Source organism: Erpetoichthys calabaricus, chromosome 11, assembly GCF_900747795.2.
Source record: "Erpetoichthys calabaricus chromosome 11, fErpCal1.3, whole genome shotgun sequence".
NCBI lineage: Eukaryota > Metazoa > Chordata > Cladistia > Polypteriformes > Polypteridae > Erpetoichthys > Erpetoichthys calabaricus.
Genome location: NC_041404.2, coordinates 27,672,979 through 27,696,257, shown reverse-complemented (window position 1 = coordinate 27,696,257; position 23,279 = coordinate 27,672,979). Strand labels below are relative to the sequence as shown.

The window sequence follows — 23,279 nt, the reverse complement described above, 5'->3', positions numbered from 1 at the left end:
CCTGAACAATACTGAAAAAAATGTATATGCATTATGTTTTTATTGTATACAGTATACTTTGTCTTTGTTTCCGTAGAATGGAGGAGAAAGCCCTGGACATATGATGTCAATCATGCCTGACTGTCAGAAGCCCCAACCATTCTATTCCCTATTCAAGAGCACTACAACCACAAGTTGGCATTCATTCTGAACCTTGCTCCAAGTAAGAGAAGGTTTTCAGCTTTAAGAGCTGCAGTCAATGCTAGTTATGCAGATACAAACACTGCAGTTACTAAAGCATTGATCCTAGGGTGAAAAATAAGGTTAGGTTCCAGCAGTTTGCCAGTTCGAGGGGAGATGGGGCCAGATGGACACTCCGACCCACTGCTCTCATCCCCTGAAGGCACAGTGATGATCCCTCCACAGGTTCATCTACAGAAACCTTGTTACGACTTTTACTGCCTTTATTGTCATCTTTGTTAAACTTGTAGGTGCTTCACCAGAGGCTGTGATCAGCTGCAGCTGGCTGCCAATCTGAGGAACTCACTAAATTATCTAATTGCTAATATCAATCAACGGTGTGTACAAAGGGAAGGGACATAATTAGTGCAAGCTTGTGGCCCACACTTACTTGAAATTCCTCATTCATGGGGAACAATTGCAAGCCCTGGTCCCCATCATGAACAGGGTCCAAAGGCTTACCTCTCGGTGCTGAGGTTACACATGCTGACCCATTTAATGTAGCGCGCGTGCACCCAGGGACATCTAAGGGCATCACTGACACGCTACTGCTCAATGTCATGCTTTGGTGCTGTGTGATAGGCCTCTCAGAAATTTTCTCTGCTGTGCAGGACAACGAGAAGGTGTGAGTGGACTTTGGATTTCACAAAATCAGTTACACTTTTGTAATTGCGAATAAGCAAATCAGTGGGAATGGAATCCATGGATAGCAAGGATTTTTCTTTTTGAAAGCATAAGCCATATTTGGGCTAACTCCTTTGGATCAACAGTCCTATCTTTTGTTACTATTTTTCTGTCAAAACAAGAGTTATTAAGAGGTTTTTACTAGGCTGGTACCCCCACCCATCTTCATGAGTATGTACAGTTAGGTCCATAAATATTTGGACAGAGACAGCTTTTTTCTAATTTTGGTTCTGTACATTACCACAATGAATTTTAAATGAAACAACTCAGATGCAGTTGAAGTGTAGACTTTCAGCTTTAATTCAGTGAGGTGAACAAAACGATTGCATAAAAATGTGAGGCAACTAAAGCATTTTTTGAACACAATCCCTTCATTTCAGGGGCTCAAAAGTAATTGGACAATTGACTCAAAGGCTATTTCATGGGCAGGTGTGGGCAAGTCCATCGTTATGTCATTATCAATTAAGCAGATAAAAGGCCTGGAGTTGATTTGAGGTGTGGTGCTTGCATGTGGAAGATTTTGCTGTGAACAGACAACATGCGGTCAAAGGAGCATGCAGGTGAAAGAAGCCATCCTTAAGCTGCGAAAACAGAAAAAACCCATCTGAGAAATTGCTACAATATTACGAGTGGCAAAATCTACAGTTTGGTATATCCTGAGAAAGAAAGCAAGCACTGGTGAACTCAGCAACGCAAAAAGACCTGGACATCCACAGAAGACAACAGTGGTGGATGATCGCAGAATCATTTCCATGGTGAAGAAAAACCCCTTCACAACAGCCAACCAAGTGAATAACACTCTCCAGGGGGTAGGCGTATCGATATCCAAGTCTACCATAAAGAGAAAATTGCATGAAAGTAAATACAGAGGGTGCACTGCAAGGTGCATGCCACTCATAAACCTCAAGAATAGAAAGGCTAGATTGGACTTTGCTAAAGAACATCTAAAAAAGCCAGCACAGTTCTGGAAAAGCATTCTTTGGACAGATGAAACCAAGATCAACCAGAATGATGGCAAGAAAAAAGGATGGAGAAGGCGTGGAACAGCTCATTATCCAAAGCATACCACATCATCTGTAAAACACGGTGGAGGCAGTGTGATGGCTTGGGCGTGCATGGCTGCCAGTGGCACTGGGACACTAGTGTTTATTGATGATGTGACACAGGACAGAAGCAGCCGAATGAATTCTGAGGTGTTCAGAGACATACTGTCTGCTCAAATCCAGCTAAATGCAGTTAAATTGATTGGGTGGCGTTTCATGATACAGATGGACAATGACCCAAAACATACAGCCAAAGCAACCCAGGAGTTTATTAAAGCAAGGAAGTGGAAAATTCTTGAATGGCCAAGTCGGTCACCTGATCTTAACCCAATTGAGCATGCATTTCACTTGTTGAAGACTAAACTTCGGACAGAAAGGCCCACAAACAAACAGCAACTGAAAGCCGCTGCAGTAAAGGCCTGGCAGAACATTAAAAAGGAGGAAACCCAGCATCTGGTGATGTCCATGAGTTCAAGACTTCAGGCTGTCACTGCTAGCAAAGGGTTTTCAACCAAGTATTAGAAATAAACATTTTATTTCCAGTTATTTAATTTGTCCAATTACTTTTGAACCCTGAAATGAAGAGATTGTGTTATAACAATGCTTTAGTTGCCTCACATTTTTATGCAATCGTTTTGTTCACCCCACTGAATTAAAGCTGAAAGTCTGCACTTCAACTGCATCTGAGTTGTTTCATTTAAAATTCATTGTGGTAATGTACAGAACCAAAATTAGAAAAAAGCTGTCTCTGTCCAAATATTTATGGACCTAACTGTAAATGTCTTGTTTCCACAATATGTATATATAAATTGCATTTAAATGTGTAATCCATTGATCATCTTTTTTGTCACTTGGTGGTATTGTTCCACTGTCACTAGTCAATGAGAGACACACAAATAACAATTTTATTGTTCTGTATTTGTATGATGAAAAACTTGATCTTTAACTTATATATCGGATTTATTGAAAGGGTCTTATAAAAACCAGCCAGAATCTGCTTCCAGGGACAGTTTTCCATGATCAGGAATAAGGAATAAACTTTGGGCCCCTGGTGCTATCCTCCTACCACTCATGGCCTCAGATGTTCCTGCAATCTTGAACCTCAACTTCCAATTAAAAGGTTAAATGATTAGCAATGACCCCTGTATGACACAAAGATCTTCTGTGCTCACCTATTGGGCTGTGAAAATCCTATTAAGTTGTTCATCATGCACCATTGTCCATTCTGTGATCTTATGCCTCTACTAATAGTTCTTCCAAGGTAATCTGGAAAGTTATGGAGCATAGTGCCCCCTCATGCTGACAGGCCAGTGAACACTGAAATGGCTTCATGCTTTATAGGAAACATACAATATGTACAGTGGATACAGAAAGTATTCAGACCCCTTCACTTTTTGCATACTTTATATTGTAGATTTAGTTTTAAATGGATGAATTTGCCATGTTCAGGGACCAATCTACGCTCAATAATTCATGATGACAAAAATGAAAATATATTTTCAGAAAGGTTTGAAAATTTATTAAAAATCGAAAACTGTTATCTCTCATTCATTTAAGTACTGGAGTCTTAATTTGGTACTTTATAGAAGCCCCTTTGGCAGCAAATACAACTTTGATTCTTCTTGGGGTAAGTCTGTACAAGATTTACACATTGGGATTTGGACAGCTCTTCCCAAGCTCTATTAGATTGAATCAGATGTGTCTGTAAACTGCCTCCTTCAAGTCTCTCCACAGATGTTCTTTGAAGCTTAACTCTGGGGATTGTTTGGGCCACTCAAGGACAATCAGAATCCCGATTCCGCTGCAGGCAGCATTGTCTTGGCTGTATGCTTCAAGACATTATCGTGTTGAAAGATGAACCATTACCCCAGTTTGAGGTCTCATGCCCTCTGGAACAAGTTTTCTTTAAGGACCTTGTGTATTTGTCTGCATTCATTCTTCCCTCATTTTTGGCCAGTCTCCCTGTCCCTGCTGTCCGAGAAGCACCCCTTAGCATGATGGTGCCACCACCACCATGGTTCACTTTAGGGTTGCATTAGACAGGTGGCAAGCTGTATGTACAGGTAGTCTTTGCTAGAGACAGTGCTGCAAGTTCTACCCAAACGGTTCAATTTTTGTCTCATTATACTAATGCCCTCAGAGCCCTTTAAATGCCGTTGTGCAAACTCAAAGCAGAGGGTAGCCACTCTGCCAAAAATGCTTGATTGATGGAGTGCTGCTGACATGGTTGTCCTTCCAACAGGTTCTCCCATCTCAGGAGAGGACATTAGAAGCTCTGTTACAGGGATCATTGGGTTTTTGGCTACTTTTCTGATCAAGGTCCTTGTTGCACAGTTACTCAGTTTGCCCAGTCAGCCAACTCTAGGAAGAGTCCTGGTGCTTCCAGACATATTCCATTTTCCAATTACTGAGGCCACTGTGCTCCTGGGAATATTCAGAGATTTAAAAATGGATTTTTGCCCTGATCTATGCCTCACTACAGTTTGATTTCGGAGATCTACAGAGAGCTCCTTGGATGTCATAGCTTGGTTTTTGTTGTGACATTCAGTGTGAGGAATTATAAACACAGGTGTGTGCCTTGACATCCAGTCAAATCAGTTTGCCACTGGTGGACTCCAGTCAACTAGAAACATCTCAGGAGGAATTAAACAGGAGCTATCTGAGCACAATTTGGAGTGCTGCAGCAAAGGGTCTGAATACTTACAGGAATCAGAGATTTTAGTTTTTGATTTTTTTTAATACATTTGCAAACCTATCTGAAAACATGTTTTCATGACGTTGTTGAGTTCTTGAGTGTAGGCCAATGGGTAAAAATAACTAATTTATCCATTTAAATGTGTTTAGAAAGAGAAGGGGTCTGAATACTTTCTGAATCAACTGTATAATAATGTGGATCTCTGCAGGATAATAGAGCAGGGAACCATTAGATGCTGTGAAGTCCTAAGAATGTATGTTATTCCTATGAAATATAAGAGTCATAGAGACATAATCACTACAGTAAGGGGAAACTCAACACCATTCTGTAGGAACTAATACCCAGCAAGGTGTTATGAAGCAACAAATAAAAAGATGTGAAGTATAGTAGTTACTCTGTAAGAAAAACAGTGATAGGTACAACTGGAAAAAAGTATATCATATCCTTGTACGTATAGATGAAAAGCAGACATACTGTCATAAAGATACAGTAATTGTAAAAATATAATTGTGGGTGAGTAAGTGTTCATGTTAGCAGTCTTGAACACTTATTTACGGTTTATCATACATTATTCTACATTAATGCTGCATTAATTCAGAGCTGCCAGTCACCCTAACCTACACATCTGTCTTGCAGGACAGAAGCAAAATCCCTGAAGAAAAAAAACAGGCAGCCATAGGGTGAGAGACAAGGTAGTAATAATATTGTCACGTATATGGAGTACATTGAAAGTTTTGCTTGCATGTCCAAACAACGTGCAACAACATTGCCACTCTCCAGCACCATGATAAACAACAATGTATTAAATGTAGAACCAAACTGTAATAGGAAATGCATGTCAGCTACACTTATTACTCCTGTTTCTATGCTCATATTACCTGAAACTTTGTGGTTCTGAACCTAAAACTGGTTCTATTTACAGCTGGTAATATACATATATAATCTATGTTTGTCATTACATCCAATACCAGTGCGGATTTAATTTAAATTTATAACTCATAATGGTTTTGATAGGTTTTTGTATCTAAGGAAAGGTGAACTAGTCTTGTATTACTCAATTTGGTTTAGAACTCTCCATTTGTCATGGTCAATTTTGTAAACTTGTCCTGTAACACTTGTTCCTAAACTGGAATTAGGTTGACATGTTTTGTATATCATTGAGAACAAAAGCATTTGCTAAGTGAATATAAACTGTCATTACAGTAAGAGCCAAGGTAGGAATAAGAACGTAAGACACAGGAACTTGTAAAAGCAGCATTCTTAACACTTGTACCACTTAACACTTAACACTTGTACCACTAGAACCTAAGGTTTACTTCTTTGTAAGTTAATTCTTCTTTAATCCCTTTTCTAAACTTGATTCACTGCAGGGTCAAGAGAATCTGGAGCCTATCCTCGTAATATCACTTCAAGAGAGCCACACCAAATGAATGAGCTTATCAAGAAGGCAGGCTCAGTTATGGGATGCATTCTCAACTCTCTGGAGGTCACAGAGAAGGAAATAATGAGGACAAAACTCATGGCCATTATGAAATATTCTCTAACACACGGGCACTGGCACTGGGGACATTCAGCCAAGAAATGATGGTCCTCTGCTGTGTTTTGTTTTTAGATATTGTTAAAAATCAAATGTAGTAAATATAAAATTCTATTTTATTAATCCTACAAATACAAATGTGAAAACAAAATGCACAAGTGTGCATGGTCTTTTAAAAATACAATTAGCAATAATTGGCAACAAATGCACACGTTAACTTTTTATTGCTTAATTTTTAAGCTGTATGCTTAAATTAAAAAAAAAAAAAAAACAAAAAAAAAAAACACAATGATTGCAAATATACAGAGCCAGTTAAGGATTACATTATCTTGTAAAGTTAAATATCTATAAATAGATAATTACACAGACTGACAAAAATGAGATGTTATATGAAATAGAACACCAAGTTTTTAAAAAGTTTATAATCATTACAGTGCAGCATAGCAAAGCATACAAGAATTGCTATCACTTGTTATTTTCCTCCACTGTCAGCTACAAAGTAACAACAAACATTCAAACATCAAACCACTTTTCAACCAAAAGAATTTTTAACTGTCAAGTTAAAAGACTTCTTATTTTTCACAGTTTTTGGAAATGGCGTAACTTGAATATGTGTATATATGTATATAAAGTCAAGAAGCATTATGTAACAAACATTTTCAGGCTTACACCAGAAACAGCAGAAGCTGGATACACTTAATTAGTCATTATGTATGTAATCCTTTAAATGTGTATTACTTAAACCACTATATTTCAACTTAATTTTCATTATCAGAAAGTTCCATGTTTTATATCAGTTTTATGCTTCCTTGAGCCACCTTTCAGAATCAATCTTTATTTGGCCCACTTTGAAGGTGATGAAATTAAACGGGTTGCCTTAAATGTTGAACAGCCTCAGCTATTAGGTAACCAACTGTAGTGTGATGGACCAAATAGTTTTAAAGTGAAACTGACCCTGAATATAACAGTGTAGCAGCAGTACGTTGCAATGTTTGTGGAAAGGTTTAAAGCTTATGCTATGTTTTAACGGAAACTAGATTTTCAGTCTTAATAACAATTGGTAACTTCACCAACATTTTTAACTCCAGACTTTCTTTCGATTCAGGTATTTTGTTCATGTAAATTGCATATTTGTAAACATTATTAGGGGGCAAACAAAGCCCATACCTTTGTCAGTATGTTCCATGTCCAAAGTTTTTGCAATAGTACAAAGCATCCTAGTGTAAATACTGTCGGAGAGATCCTAATCTAATGATTTTATGATGAGATTAGCAATTATTATTTTCCAAATGGTACACAAAGTCCTCAGAAAGGTCAAGTGCCTAGTTAAGAGTGATGTGTCAGTAGCAATGTGACACTTGTAATTGAAATAATAAAACAACAGAGTTAATTCATGTTTCTCTGTGCATTGCTATAATGTTTCATATAACTGGATGGGCCATCTGTCACTTAACATATGATTCAAACACAAATTATTTTGATTTTAATTTATAAAAAATAAAAAATAAAACTATGATAGAATAAAGAATGAAAAAAAATTGAAAACAGACCACTTACTGTATAATGCAATGTAATGTATTTATAAAGCATCTTCCTGTAAGTACTTACCTGTTGATCAAAAATATAACTGATTGCTGTTATAACCCCTCAGCTCTATAATAGTGATGCTGAGTTCACAGTAAAATAGAACTTACACGTTTAAACTATGGTTTCTGACAAGACATTTTTGTAAGACATCACAGAGTTTAGGGAACTCAAGGCAGGAAAAAAAAAAGAGTCACTTGTAGAGAATGCAAAATAAAGTATTAAAACAAGTGTTGAAGGATTATGATGGGGTCTCTGATCCAAGGATGACAAGCATTTCATGAGTGATGATGAATGTGAAAAAATATACACAGAGGTCAGTGAACACGTCGCCCATTTTACTGTATGTGTCCATAGAGCGGTTGATTACTTCTGATGGTATTCCAGAAAGAAGAAGAGCAGCTGTCAACACTGTGGTTTTTATTTTCTTTTCACCCTTAAATAGCAAAAAGACACAAACATGAGACTGTAAAACAATTCCATTCTATACTATTAATGTGGAGAGGAAAAGTTCATAGATTATTCAAAGGTAAACGTTATACATACACATATACAGGATGTGATTTTATGCAGTATTTACATATAGATTTCACTAGGAAATATTCATACATGCTATATAAATGTAAGGTATTATTATTATTATACATAAAAATATGTTAGCACATGTTGTGTCTCACATACCAAATATAGCCTAAGGAACAAGGCTATTTTGAAAATGTAAACACCTACCGATAAATTAGAAAGTAAGACTACAACTGAAAGCCTTGCAGAATTTCTAGTGACAAAAGGAAACGGCAGAAAGAACGGGTGTGCTGTGAATGGAAATGAAATCAGATGTTCTATAAATATATTTGAATAAGCTATTAAAAGCAAGCAGCTATCACAACGTGCTGCTCTTTATCTGTCACAGTATTTCAACATTTGAGTGCTATTTTGCTGGAGGTCACTGAGACATCTAGCCTTTGAACCTTTTCTCTAAGCCAAGCAAACTCAACATAGCTGGAGAGGCAAAACAGAGAAACTTGTTCTTGTTGTATGGTAATGTTGATGTGGATCCTTTGTTCAAACTTAAACCAACATTAAAAAGCAAACTATCTGCTGTTTTTCTTTAATGTTCAGATGTTTTGTCTGCTGCCATTCGTGTGAGTGATGGATGTTTATCCGGTTAGCATTAGTCTGCAACATAAAAGAAACTATTTTTCACAAATTATTGTATGGCCTAAAAAAATACAGGGCCATACAGACTTACACCCGACTTCAAAGTGGCTCCAGTCTGGAAACTAAGACAGTTCAAGTTTTAGCGAACTTCTCCCACCAAGCAAATATGGACCCAACAAGGAATTTGGCTATACTCCACCATCACATTAGTGTTGATAATTTAAAAAAATGTTTACTGAAATGACCATATGACTTAAGGCATAACTAACTCTGTGCAAATGACTGCTTCATAAATGAATGTACACAATGTTAATGAATGCAGCGTACTTTTAAAAGCGTTCACCATTCATTCTTAATCTTTAATTTTTACATCTTTATATGAAAAAGAATACAATTCCCCCTTTTTCTTATTCAGAGAAAACACAACTTTGACAGTACTGCATAAATCATATATTTATGCAAGCAAAACTAAACTCCTAAACTGGAAACTCACCTTTGGAAAATACTTGTACAAACCCATATATGCTAGCTGAAGTGTCAAAAATGGAGCAAATATACACTACAAGAGAGAAAAAAAAATATGTTACAGCAGAAATGTATTTCTTAATGATTAAAAAATTAGTACCAACTCTTAAGGACCATCATTTCTGATACAAGTGTGAGAAAATACAGGTCCATGATGCTTTTGAAAAACAGGCATATATGAAGAAATAAAATAAAGAGAATGATGTACATTTGCAAATCAAAAATTGACATTTCCTAACCAAACCCTACAAATATGGATGCTAAAGAAACTGATAAAAAAAAGAGACAGATATTTTGTTTGTGTGAAGTATTTGTTTGTTACACTTCATCTGCTGAAAATTATCTGTACTTGTCAAGAAGAGAAAAGTAAAAAGCTTCATGACAGTCACTTTAGATATTCACTCTAAAACCAATTAGTAAAAAAATCTCATTTAAAAGTTATTCATGATTATTATTAGGTAAAGCAAACATCATAAGGCACATATATTTTAGTAACAAAGACACAATTTTTCCTATAGAGTTATTGGCACAGTTCACAACAACAACTTTAGTCCAGTTTAAACCTAAAAAATAATACCTTTCAGTAAATTACACATCTTTTCATCTTAACAACGTTCAGGGCTACTAATCTAATCAAACAACACTATGTTCTGTCCCCGTGATAAACAGGAAAAGAAAATAATATGATATGGCTTACCAAATATTTGCAAACAAACATTCTGACAACAACAGCCAGAATAACACTGCCCATCAGTCTGAAAATACGAAATGCATCTAACTCTTCATTCCCGGGACTGCTCTCTGGGGCAGGCTTTTCATTAATCAACTGGGTGCGGAGATTCATTGCTTCATCAAAACGAGACAAGTATTGGTGCAGACCACGACGAGGAGAGCGCTGGGTTCCATCTATGGACATCTCGCTTCTAGGCCTGATCCGAAGTTCCCCAGGACTATCATTGTTGCCATCCAGGACATCACCCATAGAATTTCTAGAATCACAAATGGGAGTTCCTTGGAAATCATCCAAGTGTCCTTGATGGTTTGTCAGGCCTGCAGCAGTTTTGGTATCTTCATCTGAGTAAACGGTAAGCCTTTTAGAAAGTCCTGAGGATGTCAGGGACTCTGGCTTGTCAAGCTGCACTGGAACTCTGGGCTCTGAATGCTGTTCACTGTTTAAAGCTATAATATAAATAAGATATTTTTACATTAAATACCAAATGAAAAACATTTTCAAAAAGTTATCAAATAATCAAACTGATATTTTATGTTTATTTTATCTATATTCTTCTGTATGTACAAAAATGCTAAGGGTTGTCTGTCTATTATTCAAAAACTCATGAACCACTGAGCTTTGAACCTTGACCCTGGCCCAATCGATACGTGTAACAAGACCCATGAGTTTGTCTTGTGAGCTACCACAGTGAGAAAAGAACCCAAGCGAGCTCTGCTGATAGCGAGGCGTATTGCACAGGCCGACTGAACGTTTTTATTGCAAACGCCATTCATATACTATGAACACTACAGACAGTCATACACAACTGAAGAACAGGAGGTGCTATCTTTCTCTGCAATTTAATTGGCCCTGGGTTCTTCACAGGGTGAGCATGCGACCGATCTGTCAGGAGAAGAGCCGTGGTGACATCAGATGGCAGTGAATAGAATTACAGCACCTTTGGCAGAGTGATCTGGCAGTGTTTGGGGAGTAGGGTATCCGGTGGTGAGAGTGTTTCTATTAAAAAATATTATACCATTTTAATAGTGTATTTCTAACTACTAAAAGTTTTTTGCATAGACAGTGGGGGACCACTTCAACTATCCTCAATGTGCAGCATCCACCTGGATGATGAAATGGCAGCAGTTTTTGTTCCTGTATGCTCACCACGAAGGCTGTGAAGGAATGAGTGAGAAGGTTAGCCAGTTAGAGACAGAAAATGATTAGGTGGCCAGAATGACCAGGCCATGGTGGGCAATCAAGCTTGGACATCAGGAAACACCCTACTCTTTTTTTGAAAGATGTTGAGGGGGTTTTTATAACCACAGAGAGTCAGCACCTCCATTTCATGTCTTATCCAAAGGACAATGTCAATTTTTACAGCACAGTATCCCCGTCACTACACTGGTGCATTGGGATCAACACAGAGACCACTTGCATATGAATAAAATACAGAATGAAGCTGTACAATGAATGTCAAAATCCATTTCAGGAAGACCACACTAGCCAAGCCTGAGATTAAACTCGTGGTATCTTTGCGTTTTAAGGTCCAGTGCCTTAGCTTCTAGGTTACATTGCTGGAACAGCCAAGGGACTACATGGATTTAATGATCGATAGATAGATACTTTATTAATCCCAAGGGGAAATTCACATACTCCAGCAGCAGTATACTGATAAAGAAACAATATTAAAGAGTGATAAAAAATGCAGATAAAACAGACAATAACTTTGTATAACGTTAACATTTGCCCCCCCAACCGGGTAGAATTGAAGAGTCGCATAGTTTGGGGCAGGAATGACCTCTTCAGTCTGTCAGTGGAGCAGGACAGTGACAGCAGTCTGTCGCTGAAGCTGCTCCTCTGTCTGGAGAGGACACTGTTTAGTGGATTCTCCACGATTGACAGGAGCCTGCTCAGTGCCCGTCGCTCTGCCACGGATGTCAAACTGTCCAGCTCTATGCCTACAATAGAGCCTGCCTTCCTCACCAGTTTGTCCAGGCGTGAGGCGTCCTTCTTCTTTAAACCATGATGAGTTCTAAAGGCAAATGGCAAATTTGGGCAATGCAGAGGGCATTTATATAGGTTTTCAGGGCTGGCTTCTAAGGAATGATTAAATATTGTAGAAAAAATGTATTTTAGAAACTAATGCATAATCTGAATGCATTTTAAATGGAATGCATTTTAAATGGAGAACTCAAAAAATAATTTAAATGAATTAATTACAATTAAAAGAATAAATGGTATTCAATATTCTAAAAAAGATAAAGCAACAATGATGATTGTGATTATTTCTTGTGTGGCATCTGTGGAATGTTTCTTGTTTACATATCCCGGCTGCAAAATATTTTCCTCAGGGTAACAGGCTATCTAAAATTACACTTTATTTTTTTAAGGAATCAATATTTTAATAAGGATTGCGATACCTATCGAGACCAATCGACCTGCAGAAACAAATCATTCAACTAATCCACAAATTCGGTTAAAAGGGAGGGGATTTTATGGAACAGCTTGATAGGAATCCCAACAGCCAAAACTGGGGATGGAGGTATGGGACCTCCAGTGTACAGTATTCACCATAATAGGGTCCGTCGAATTAATTTAAGAATTTAAAGTAAAGGAAAACTGCCTAGAAAGTCGCAGGGGAAAAAATAGAAATTTGGAGATCTTAGTGCCGTTTTTTCACGTGTTGGTTGAGGAATAAACCAAGCATATACTTGATTTTCAATTTACGTTAACCTCGAGAGAGACGCGTTTAATATGATTTATTAAAATGTTTTAAGAAAAAAAAAGTATCTAGCATGGGCTGGATGACAGCATCTTTTACACACACGATATGCTCGCATCACAAGACAAGTCTCACCATGGCCAGCGGCATCGCCTTTGTTACAGCTCGTTATCCTCTTCATTCTTTCCTCCGAATTCATCAGCAGTTTTCTTCTCCTGATTTCCGCTCTTCTCTTTGAAGCCGACAGGTTGCCCTTTTCTTCTGAAACGTTAGGCATACTTTGTTCCGTTTGCTCCATTGGTAAATGTAGTGTTTTATAAGGAGGTTGTATTTTTTTAATTAGCAAATGGTGCAAACGCCTCTACATATGGTAACAATCCCTGACAGCCGATCTGGTGGCGCACCTTGATGACCTCACAAGATGGTCTTCGGGAGTAGATCACTCATGCGCACAACATTCAAGACAAGCAGGCGGTAGTCATGGTCATGGTCAGTGGTGACGCATGCGTATTTGGCACACCCAGATAATATGTTGGCGATCACGCAGAAGAGCGGAAAATATTGGATCAGGAGATGAATTCATATATCCGATACTAGTATGTTTACGAATGAATTGGACCTGTCGTGGTAAAGTTATTTTAAATCCAACCTTTTATCTGTTCCATTCAAATCGAGTACTTGATTTGAATCTTGGTTCTGTCATTGAATGCAGAATCTGCATGTTGTCCGCACGTCGACGTTAGGTTTTCCATAGCTATTGCAGTTGTTCGTTCTCAACCCAAAAACATGCATATTAGGTTAACAGGAAACACTAAACTGTGTGGTATACCGCTGATTACAAGATGTAGCATACAACAGTGTCTTTTCTATTACAATAATTAACTAAATGAAAGTAATATTTTCGGGACACAAGTCTATAATGTTAAAAAACAGAACATGAATTAGTTTTTTTAGGACACAGTGACCCAGTAGTGAATGTCATCATGATTTAGGATATAGATAGACAGGTAACACTTTATTTGTCCCCAGGGGAAATTTAGCCTTTTACAGGAGCTTAATAAATAAAACAATACTAATGTGATGTAAACAAATAAATATAATACAAATATAACAAACCTTCTCTTAAATGCTCTGAAAAGAACAGTCACAGTGAAGCATTATGCAAGCGTATTGCTGTTAATATAAAGGAGCTCCAGTGCTTTTTCTTTACATATTTCTGCTGAATAATTTGTTGGCTGAACATCTTCAATGTTAGTGTGCCATAAAATTAAGATGTGCAACATTATTCGAAATGATACTCAGTTTTGTCTTCATTCTCACTTTGACTGTGACCTTCAGGGGGTCAAGAGTATGTCCCATTACTCAGTCTACCTTCTTAATTAACTAGTTGATTTGGTGGCCTTTTCTTGAAATGATGTTACTGGTCCAGCACACCACACTATACAAAATCACATTGGCCATCACAAAGGTCTAGAACAGGGGTCGGCAACCCGCGGCTCTGGAGCCGCATGCAGCTCTTCAGCCTCCTTGTAATGGCTCCTTTTGGCCTTGACAAAAAAAAAAAAAAAAAACATGAAAATGAATAACGGCAATTTCTTAATTTAATTTGTATATAATATATGTAATATATATAATGTTTATTTACTACTACTACTGTTATACACTTTAACATCTAATTTTTATTTATAATTTGTCAACTAAAATATGCGTCACATCTACGTCTATAGCCCTCGCCTTTACCTGCAGGTGGCTTCTGGAGTGTGCGACCCCTGCACTAACCATGAATAAATCCCAAAAATGAAAAATCCCAGAAGAGAACAGAGAGTTTAATTCTGCGTGGACAGAAGCATTTGCCTTCACCGCCAACGACGCTGGCTTACCGGTGTGCTTAATATGTGGCGATAAATTATCGAACAACAAAAAATGTAACGTTGAAAGACATTTTCGAAACAAGCACTCAGCATTCACTGAAAAATACCCAAGTGAAGATGACCGAAAGAGAGCAATTTCGGAACTGCAACGGAAAGCTGAACAGAGCAAACATACTTTCAAAAAGTGGATCACTTCTCCACAATCAACTACAGCTGCTAGTTTTGTGGCAGCTCAAGAGATCGTAAGGAGGGGTAAGCCGTTCACAGACGGAGAATACATGAAAGAATCGTTCATAAAAATATCAGAGCATCTATTCTCTGACTTTAAATGTTTTGGCGTAGGATGTTTTGGTGTTTGAGCGCATGATGACAGTGTTTGCCAGAGATGTACAGAAAGGTACACTCTCTCACTTCCCCTCCCTGAGAGAGTTCAAAGCAGTGAACATTCACATAAATTGTGATTATTTCCACCGTACAATTATTGCAATGCAAGCTGCATTTAGAGAAAGATTCAGTGAGTTCAGAAAGAAAAAAAACACTCTCTCCTTCCCTGGACATCGACCCATCCCTGCTGAACACATCCTCATTCACAGGAGTAAGTAAGCCCGATCTAGAAATTGAACTGGCCGCATAGCGGATAAAGATTTATGGGTGTCCAAGTTCAAATGCCTGACGGGCGACTTCTTCAAGATCCGCTGTCAGAAGGCTACTCTCGCTAAAGAGCACAAATGGACTGATATTGAAAACCTCCCCAAACCCGACAAACTTGTTTTCAATACATGGAGTGCCATTCCCGAAACATATATGAACATGAAAAAATATGCATTTGGAGTCCTGTCCATCTTTGGCTCAACATACTTATGTGAGCAAGTTTTCTCAAGAATGAACTTCATAAAGTCCAAATATCTCTCCCACCTCACACATGAGCCTGCAGTCCTGTGTGAAGGTCAAAGTCACATCGTATAGCCCCGACATAGCACAACAACAACATTTATTTATATAGCACATTTTCATACAAAAAGTAGCTCAAAGTGCTAGAGATGATCTGCAGCGAACTTCAGAAACAGAAGTCACATTAAACAGGTGAGAACAATAGCATTTAATAGGCTAATATTTAAAAAAAAACAAAAAAAACACATTTATTTCAGACCCGGAGCTGATGTCGGTTTTTTTGTATGTTCAGGTGCTTCAGTTGATTGCTGGCTGAGAGGGAAACCTGAAGAGGATGAGAGCACACTGAAATGGAATTTTATGTTTACTTTTTTAAAGCTGCTAAGCTACAGCTAAATGTTTTATTTATATTAAAGTGGGCTAGTTTTTATTTTAATTTTATACAGGTATAGGAAGGACTCAAATAGGCCTGCAGAGTTCAGTTAAATTTATTTCAAAGTAGGCCTACACATGCACACTGCACTTCTGTTTGTTGTATTCCGTGGTTGTAACATGTAAAATCTAAAAAAAGATTAAAACTTTTAAAAGTTTATAAGCTGTGTTATGTTTTGCAGCTCCAGACTATTTTTCTTTGGAGGAAGAGGGAGCAAAATGGCTCTTTTGATAGTGAAGGTTGCAGACCCCTGGTCTAGAACATGTAAAGGATGTCACTACCCACATTAAAGGAGCACAGTCTCCTAAGAAAAAGGAGTCTGTTTTTCCCTTTCTTATATTGCTCCTCAGTGTTACAAGACCAGTCATTACTATGAGACTGTCATTACTGTGGACCCCCAAATACTTGTAGCAATGCACTGCCTCCACGTCCTCTATCTGAGTAGTAACCAGGAGTACAGGCTCTTTTGAACGGCGAAAGTCAATAATCAGTACCCTCGTTTTGCTGATGTAAAGTTGCAGACAATTTTACTGCCTCAATAAAGTTGTTCCTCTTTATCAATACACTGTTTTCGGGCAGAATCATCAGAGAATTTCTTCAAATTAAATGACCTGTCATTACATGCGTAGTCTGAGGTGTACAGAGTGAAGAGAAAAGGAGACAGGCCAATTCCTTATGCTTCTCAAGTGTATATCAGTGACATAATCCTTGAGCCTCACAAAGCACTAACCCATTCACTGTTTTGGTAAGCCCAGAGAGGAGAGTTATTGCAGAGATTTTCTTTTACTTTTTCGTGTTTTGGTTTTGAGACCATTCTTTGCTTATTCCTTCTTTTGTGTTAGTCTGTCAATGTTTTGTGGAGAGAACTTCTCATTAGATTGTGGTCTCAGCAATGACACCATTTTGAGTTCAGGAATAGCTCAAGAAAGTCCTCTTTCTTCCACAGTACATAATATATCAATACACATTTTTTTTACTACCAGACCTGCAACTTAAAGGCAAATTGAAAAATTTGGAAATTAATTTACATTTCACTTCAGATCTGAATTAGTCTTCCTTTTTTGTATGTGTGTCTTTGTTGTTGCCAAGTTGTTTGCCATTTGCTCTGTGGAGAATTTAATTGTGCTATGTTTATAGGGTCATTATTGTGATGTGTACAGAGTATTCTTACTTGCATATGCTAATCAACAACTGTGTTGTTGCTAATCAACTGTACTGTGTCATGTGAGTTCTATATAGAATGTACGCGACAATATACTTCAGCGATAATGTAAAATTTGCTGAAAAAATTACTTCCCTACAAGAGTAATGTAGTATTAAGCGATCAACATTTAATAAGTGTACAAATTACCAAATTAATTAAGTTCAATTGTGTTACATTTTAAACATGCTCTGTATTATAAACCCAGTTCACACCAAAATTAGTTTTTCAGGTTTTTCCAAATAGATACAATTTCTAACTTCAGAATGCTTCTAAATCATGTCTCCAATATATATCCTTGCCATGAAATTCAACATCTGCACCCTATTGCAGACCTATAAATACCTGGGAGTGCAGCTGGATGATAAATTAGACTGGACTGCCAATACTGATGCTCTGTGTAAGAAAGGACAGAGCCGGTTATACTTCCTTAGAAGGCTGGCATCCTTCAACATCTGCAATAAGATGCTGCAGATGTTCTATCAGACAGTTGTGGCAAGCGCCCTCTTCTACGCAGTGGTGTGCTGGGGAGGCAGCATTACGAAGAAGGATGCCTCACGCCTGGACAAACTGGTGAGGAAGGCAGGCTCTATTGTTGGCATGGAGCTGGACAGTTTGACATCTGTGGCAGAGCGATGGGCGCTCAGCAGGCTCCTATCAATTATGGAGAATCTACTGCATCCACTAAACAGGGTCATCTCCAGACAGAAGAGCAGCTTCAGTGACAGACTGCTGTCAATGTCCCACTCCACTGACAGACTGAGAAGATCGTTCCTCCCCCAAACTATGCGACTCTTCAGTTCCACCCGGGGGGAAAACATTAACATTATACAAAGATATTGTCTGTTTTTTACCTGCATTATTATCAACGTTTAATTTAATATTGTTTTTTGTATCAGTAAGGTGCTGCTGGAGTATGTGAATTTCCCTTTGGGATTAATAAAGTATCTATCTATTGGAGAATAATGGAAATGATCCTGTTATAAATTTTACTTTGAAGTTTTATTATACCAAGGGTAGCATGACTGAGGAGTTATAAAGGCATACACTTTATCTTTAATCATAATTCAATTAAATTTAGAGCAGTTTATTTTTGTATTGGAGTTATTCACTTTGTACAATCTCAAAGCTCTAGTTTCCAGCTATAAAGAAAATTGTAAAAATAACATACCATTCATCATTTACATACAATAACGCACAGATTACATTGAATATATAGTAAAACTGAGCAAATTGCAACCAGATTAGCATAAATATTACGACAAAATAAATCCATTGAATTGAATAGAACATCACTAACCTAACTTTTCCCAGCACCATAAGCCAATTCATACCAGGAGTTACAAGGAGACTCGCTGGTGGTCATACACCTCCTAAGGTAAGTACAGTTGATCTGTGCTCCCTCTTCCTCACTCTGCACCAGATCTTATGGTCATGTACTAACCACAGTAATTATGTGTACTTATGTGTAAATGTGTAATTACTGTATGTGGCATTTTTTTATTCATCTTCTACTCTCTTCATAATCTGGATTTTATATTTAAAGCTAACGCTTTATATTTTTGTAACACACCAGGAAAATTGTATTACTTTAGACAAATATTAAAATAACGATAGTATGTTTGAAATTAAAAGTACACTTATAATAATTTTAGTGTCATGGGTTTCTTTTAAATGATTATTCTGAAGTCACTCTGCAAAAGGTTTTATTTATTTATTTTTTTATGTATTCAAAAGATAGTTTGGAAAGAGACAAGTGAATTCTACATTCAACTGAAGTCTCTTCAGCTAAAAAAGGCATTCCTTTAGGTTTTATAGTTACTAAATAAGAATATATATATATATATATATATATATATATATATAGTAAGAAAGAGAAACGAGAAGTAAAAAGGGATGAGCAAGCCATGCCTATATTTTGTTGAATACAAGTAAAAAAATTTTCAGAAATGAGGAACAAAATAACACCTTTCTAGATGCGCGTTCAAAGCTGAACTGACCGAGATGGCTGAACTTCCAGTCTTATGTGCTTCCAGCAGGAAAGGGTAGGTCCAGGTGACAGGACATTGGAAGTGATGTCATAGATGGTAGGGCTGTCAGACATCCGGTTTGCAGAGTGAGAAAAAAAAGGCATTAGTACACAGCGCCAACATCTGGTTCGAAGGGTAATTACCATCAACTGAGCCCTTAAGCCAGGGGTGTCAAACTCCGGTCCTGGAGGGCCACAATGGCAGCAGGTTTTCATTCTAACCACCTTCTTAATTATTGACCTGTTTTTGCTGCTAATTAGCTTTTTTTGCATTAGTTTTAATTAACTCGACTCAGACCCCTTAATTCCTTCTATTTCCTTAATTAGTAACCAAACAATAATGAGACACAAAATGAGCAAACAGGTGATGAGCTAACCACATTATCTGAACATAAAGAAAGATGAGGGTCTCAGTAAGGTTGATCTCTCAGGCCAATAATCAGAAACAGAAAATCAACAGTTTGGGAAATGTCTGCTGTAGCAGTAAGAGAGCAGCAGCAAGCTGAGGAATTAAGTAACGGGTTGAATTAACAGCAAGAATCAGCTTCTCATTAAGAAACTGGTTGGAGTGAAATTGGTTGGAGTTTGAAACCCCAGTATAGCTGGTCATCTGTTGGCTCGTTTCACATCACATTTCTGTTTGGCTGCCATTTAATGAAGAAAATAATCAATTGAGAGGACTGAATCCTTAAAAACAGGGCTATTAAAATGAAGGGAAAAGGAGTTAATTGGCAGTGAAAACTGGTCACTGATTAGGAAAAGAGTTAGAATGAAAAACTGCAGCCACTGCGGCCCTCCAGGCCTGGAGTTCGACACCTGTGCCTTAAGCTGTCTCCCAAATGCACATGCGTGACACGCCCACAAAGCCCAGGCCGCAAAGTCATGAACCTGAGAAAGAGCTTCAGCGTTGGCATGGCGAGTACCTCAATGATGAAGAACTTTAAACCAAATAGTTTGCAGGTCCTAGAACAGGGGTGGGCAATGTTGACCCTAAAGAGACTCAGTGGCTGCAGGTGTTTGTTCCATCCCATTTTCTTAATGAGAAGTCAATTATTGCTGATGAAGCACTTATTGTTCAAATGATATTTTAATGCTTCATTTTAGTGGTCTCGCTTGTTAAGGTTCCCCACCATTAAATGCTTATTCAGTCTTAAACAGCTGCATTCACTGTTTTTAATGGCTCCTTATTAGCAATAAGATTCAAATGACAAAGCAGCCAGCAGTTCTCCATCTAACGTGTTTCCATTTACACCTGTGTGGATTCACTGTGCACTATTTACTTTAATAAAACACTTAAGAAGAAAATGTGACAGACTGAAAATTATCCATTTTAGGTTTTAAATCATTTGGATGATATCCTTGGAAAGAAAAAAAAATGATATATGAACCTAACATTGCAGACTAACAAGCAATAAAATTAAATAAGGTCAGAGATTGCCAAAGATTGCTTTCTAATTAAGCAATTCGGTTGTAATGAAAACCTGTAGCCACTGTAGCCCTCCAGGATCGACATTGCCCACCCATGCCCTAGAACCATCTAGGAGCTTGATGATTCAACTCTGTGCAGGGTCTTTCTTTGGATGGGTGCATGGTCTGTGACAAGCCTGTGCCATGTTTTGGAAGAGGCTTCATGTTCCACTGCCGTATACCTGGTTTCTCAGTCCAGAAGTTTCCAGCTCAGGTACATGGCTCAGCATGGCATCAAGTCCTGTGCCTGAAGTGTCGGTGTGGAGAATAAAAGGTAGAGAAAAGTTTGGAGCTTTCAAAACTGGTGCAGACATTAGGTCCTGTTTTAAGTCACTAAATGCAGACTTTTTTTTAATCTTATACCACCGTGTTGGGAGCACACTTTTAAGTCAGATCTGTCAAGGGTGACGCCCTCTAGAGAAACGAGGAACAAACCAATGGTAGTTTCCTGCTAACCCAAAGAAAGCCTGCACCTGTTTCTTGGTTTTCAGATGGGGACATTTCAAAATTGCATCTATTTTTGAACACTGTGGCCAGATCGTCCCTCTGCCCTCCAAGTAGCCAAAATATTTGGCTTCCGTTAGCCTGAAGAAACATTTTTTTTTGTTTTTGTAGAGCCCTGCCTTAATCAGTGCTAGGGACAGCTAGGAATTGTGGGGTCATCACACTCTGTCCACCGAATGTTGGAAAGTCACTGGAGCCATGTGCAATGGAAATGAGAGGACATGATATTGCCAGTGTCCACTGGGGTACTAAATGTGTTATTTTACTTTGAGTCTGTTAAAGGGTATAGCCTACACCTTTTTTGCATGTCAATCGTGGTCAAGTATTGAGCTTTACCAAGTCACTCAAGTTCATCCACTCATAGTGTGGTAGAAATTTAACATCTTATTAAAGAAAGAATCATCCTCTAACAGGACAAATCAGTAATCAGGCAGGAGAAAAGCTGTTCATGGTATCTTTTAATTGTACTTAGGCAAAATACCTTAGAGGGAGCATTCTTCAAAAGCAGTCTGTTGCAGCATGGTCAGAATGATCAGATAAACAACAAATAGAGGTTCAGTGACAGTGTCACTCTGGTTAGTTCATTGGTTTACACCCAAATGACTTGTATAAAATAAAAGTCTATTATATTATATTCTGGTTCTTCTTATACCTTTGAGTTGAGCCACCGCCCTTGAAATTTCTGTGCATATAACAATTGTCCATGGTTGTTTTACAGGACATATGCTGATTTTGTTAATCATCTCTTAGTCATCTTTCAGACACATTTTGTTGTTCACTTGACCTTTATCTGGTTGCCTAATATGCCTGCATATGTTTCTGACATTTATTAACCCTTTATGCTATTTCTTTTAAGATGAAAGCTATGTTACCCTAAAATTATTCTTCCACAACAGCATGGGATAAGCATTGAAATAAGACACTTGATTAAGACAGCAGAAATCATTGAAAAAGTGCCATCTTCTTTTTGGCTTTGGGATCAAAATGATCGGGCTAGACCAGGGACTAAAACTTTCCTCAATCACACCAAGGACTAACATCAGTTTGATCTCAATTTCCACTTCTGCATGCTTTGCTTCTGGGAGTTTGTACGGATATTCTCAGACAACTGCCCTTAGCTCAGTAATGATGCTATGCACAATCAAGTTGGTCCTTCTGGGTTGTTCATTCATCACGTTGGGGATAGACAGGACGGCTTCCTTGAATTCTTGTTGTTGCCTGGATGTCAAATCGGATCTTAAATTAAGGGATGTTTTTAGAGCAAAGAAAGAACAGGGCTGGCTGGAGTAGAGATTGGGATCTCCATGGTTTCAGCACATTTACATGATAGATTCACTCTTTTGGACAACGGTTTGGTTGCTTGACCAAATAATTGACCAACCCTTTACACTTCTTAATTTTGTATGGACCTTGCCAAAAAGCCAATAATTTAGACTGGGAAGTGAGAATAAGGACTAAGGACCATGACATGATCTCCGGGTTGGAAATTACAAAGGCTCATGCCAATATCATGCCAACAGGCCTGGGTTGCTTGCACATGCTCCATATTTTCTTTTAGTATTGGCCTAATCTTTGTGAATCTATTGCATAACTGTGTGATATACTCTAAAATGTTTGTAAATGGAAGTGTCTCTTCTTCACATCCTTTGTTTAATATTTCCAATAATCCCCATGGTTGCCATCCAAATAACAATTCAAAAAGTAAGAACCCCATAGAAGCTTGCAGAGTTTCCAGTATGCAAATAATAGAAGAGGAGGTAACTGATCCCAGCTCCTCCCATCAGAGCTGACTACCTTGTGCAGTATTTGTTTGAGGGTGTGATTAAACCACTTTATGAGATCATCATGTTTGAGGAGGATACACTGAGATCTTTAGATGCTTTATTCTGAGTAATTTGGCAACTCCCTTGATTATCTCCAAAGTAAACAGCATCTCTTGGTCTGTTAACACTTCTTTAGGGGTACCAACATTCTCACAGACCTCTGAAAGTTCCTGTGCAA

General features: G+C 37.9%; 2 protein-coding genes across 2 annotated transcripts in view; one reads left to right on the top strand and one right to left on the bottom strand.

Moving 5' to 3' along the window:
- The window catches only part of pitx1 (paired-like homeodomain 1), a 554,834-nt gene that overhangs the window by 147,700 nt on the left and 383,855 nt on the right, over window positions 1-23,279 (top strand). The gene's annotated exons all lie outside the window — the stretch shown is intronic.
- On the bottom strand, window positions 6,789-13,307 carry camlg (calcium modulating ligand). Its single transcript, XM_028812853.2, has 4 exons — window positions 13,018-13,307; window positions 10,143-10,624; window positions 9,414-9,479; window positions 6,789-8,198 (listed from the first exon to the last, which is right to left on the bottom strand). Exons 1-4 carry the CDS (start codon window positions 13,178-13,180, stop codon window positions 8,004-8,006), a joined length of 906 nt encoding a protein of 301 aa, XP_028668686.2. The 5' UTR covers window positions 13,181-13,307; the 3' UTR covers window positions 6,789-8,003.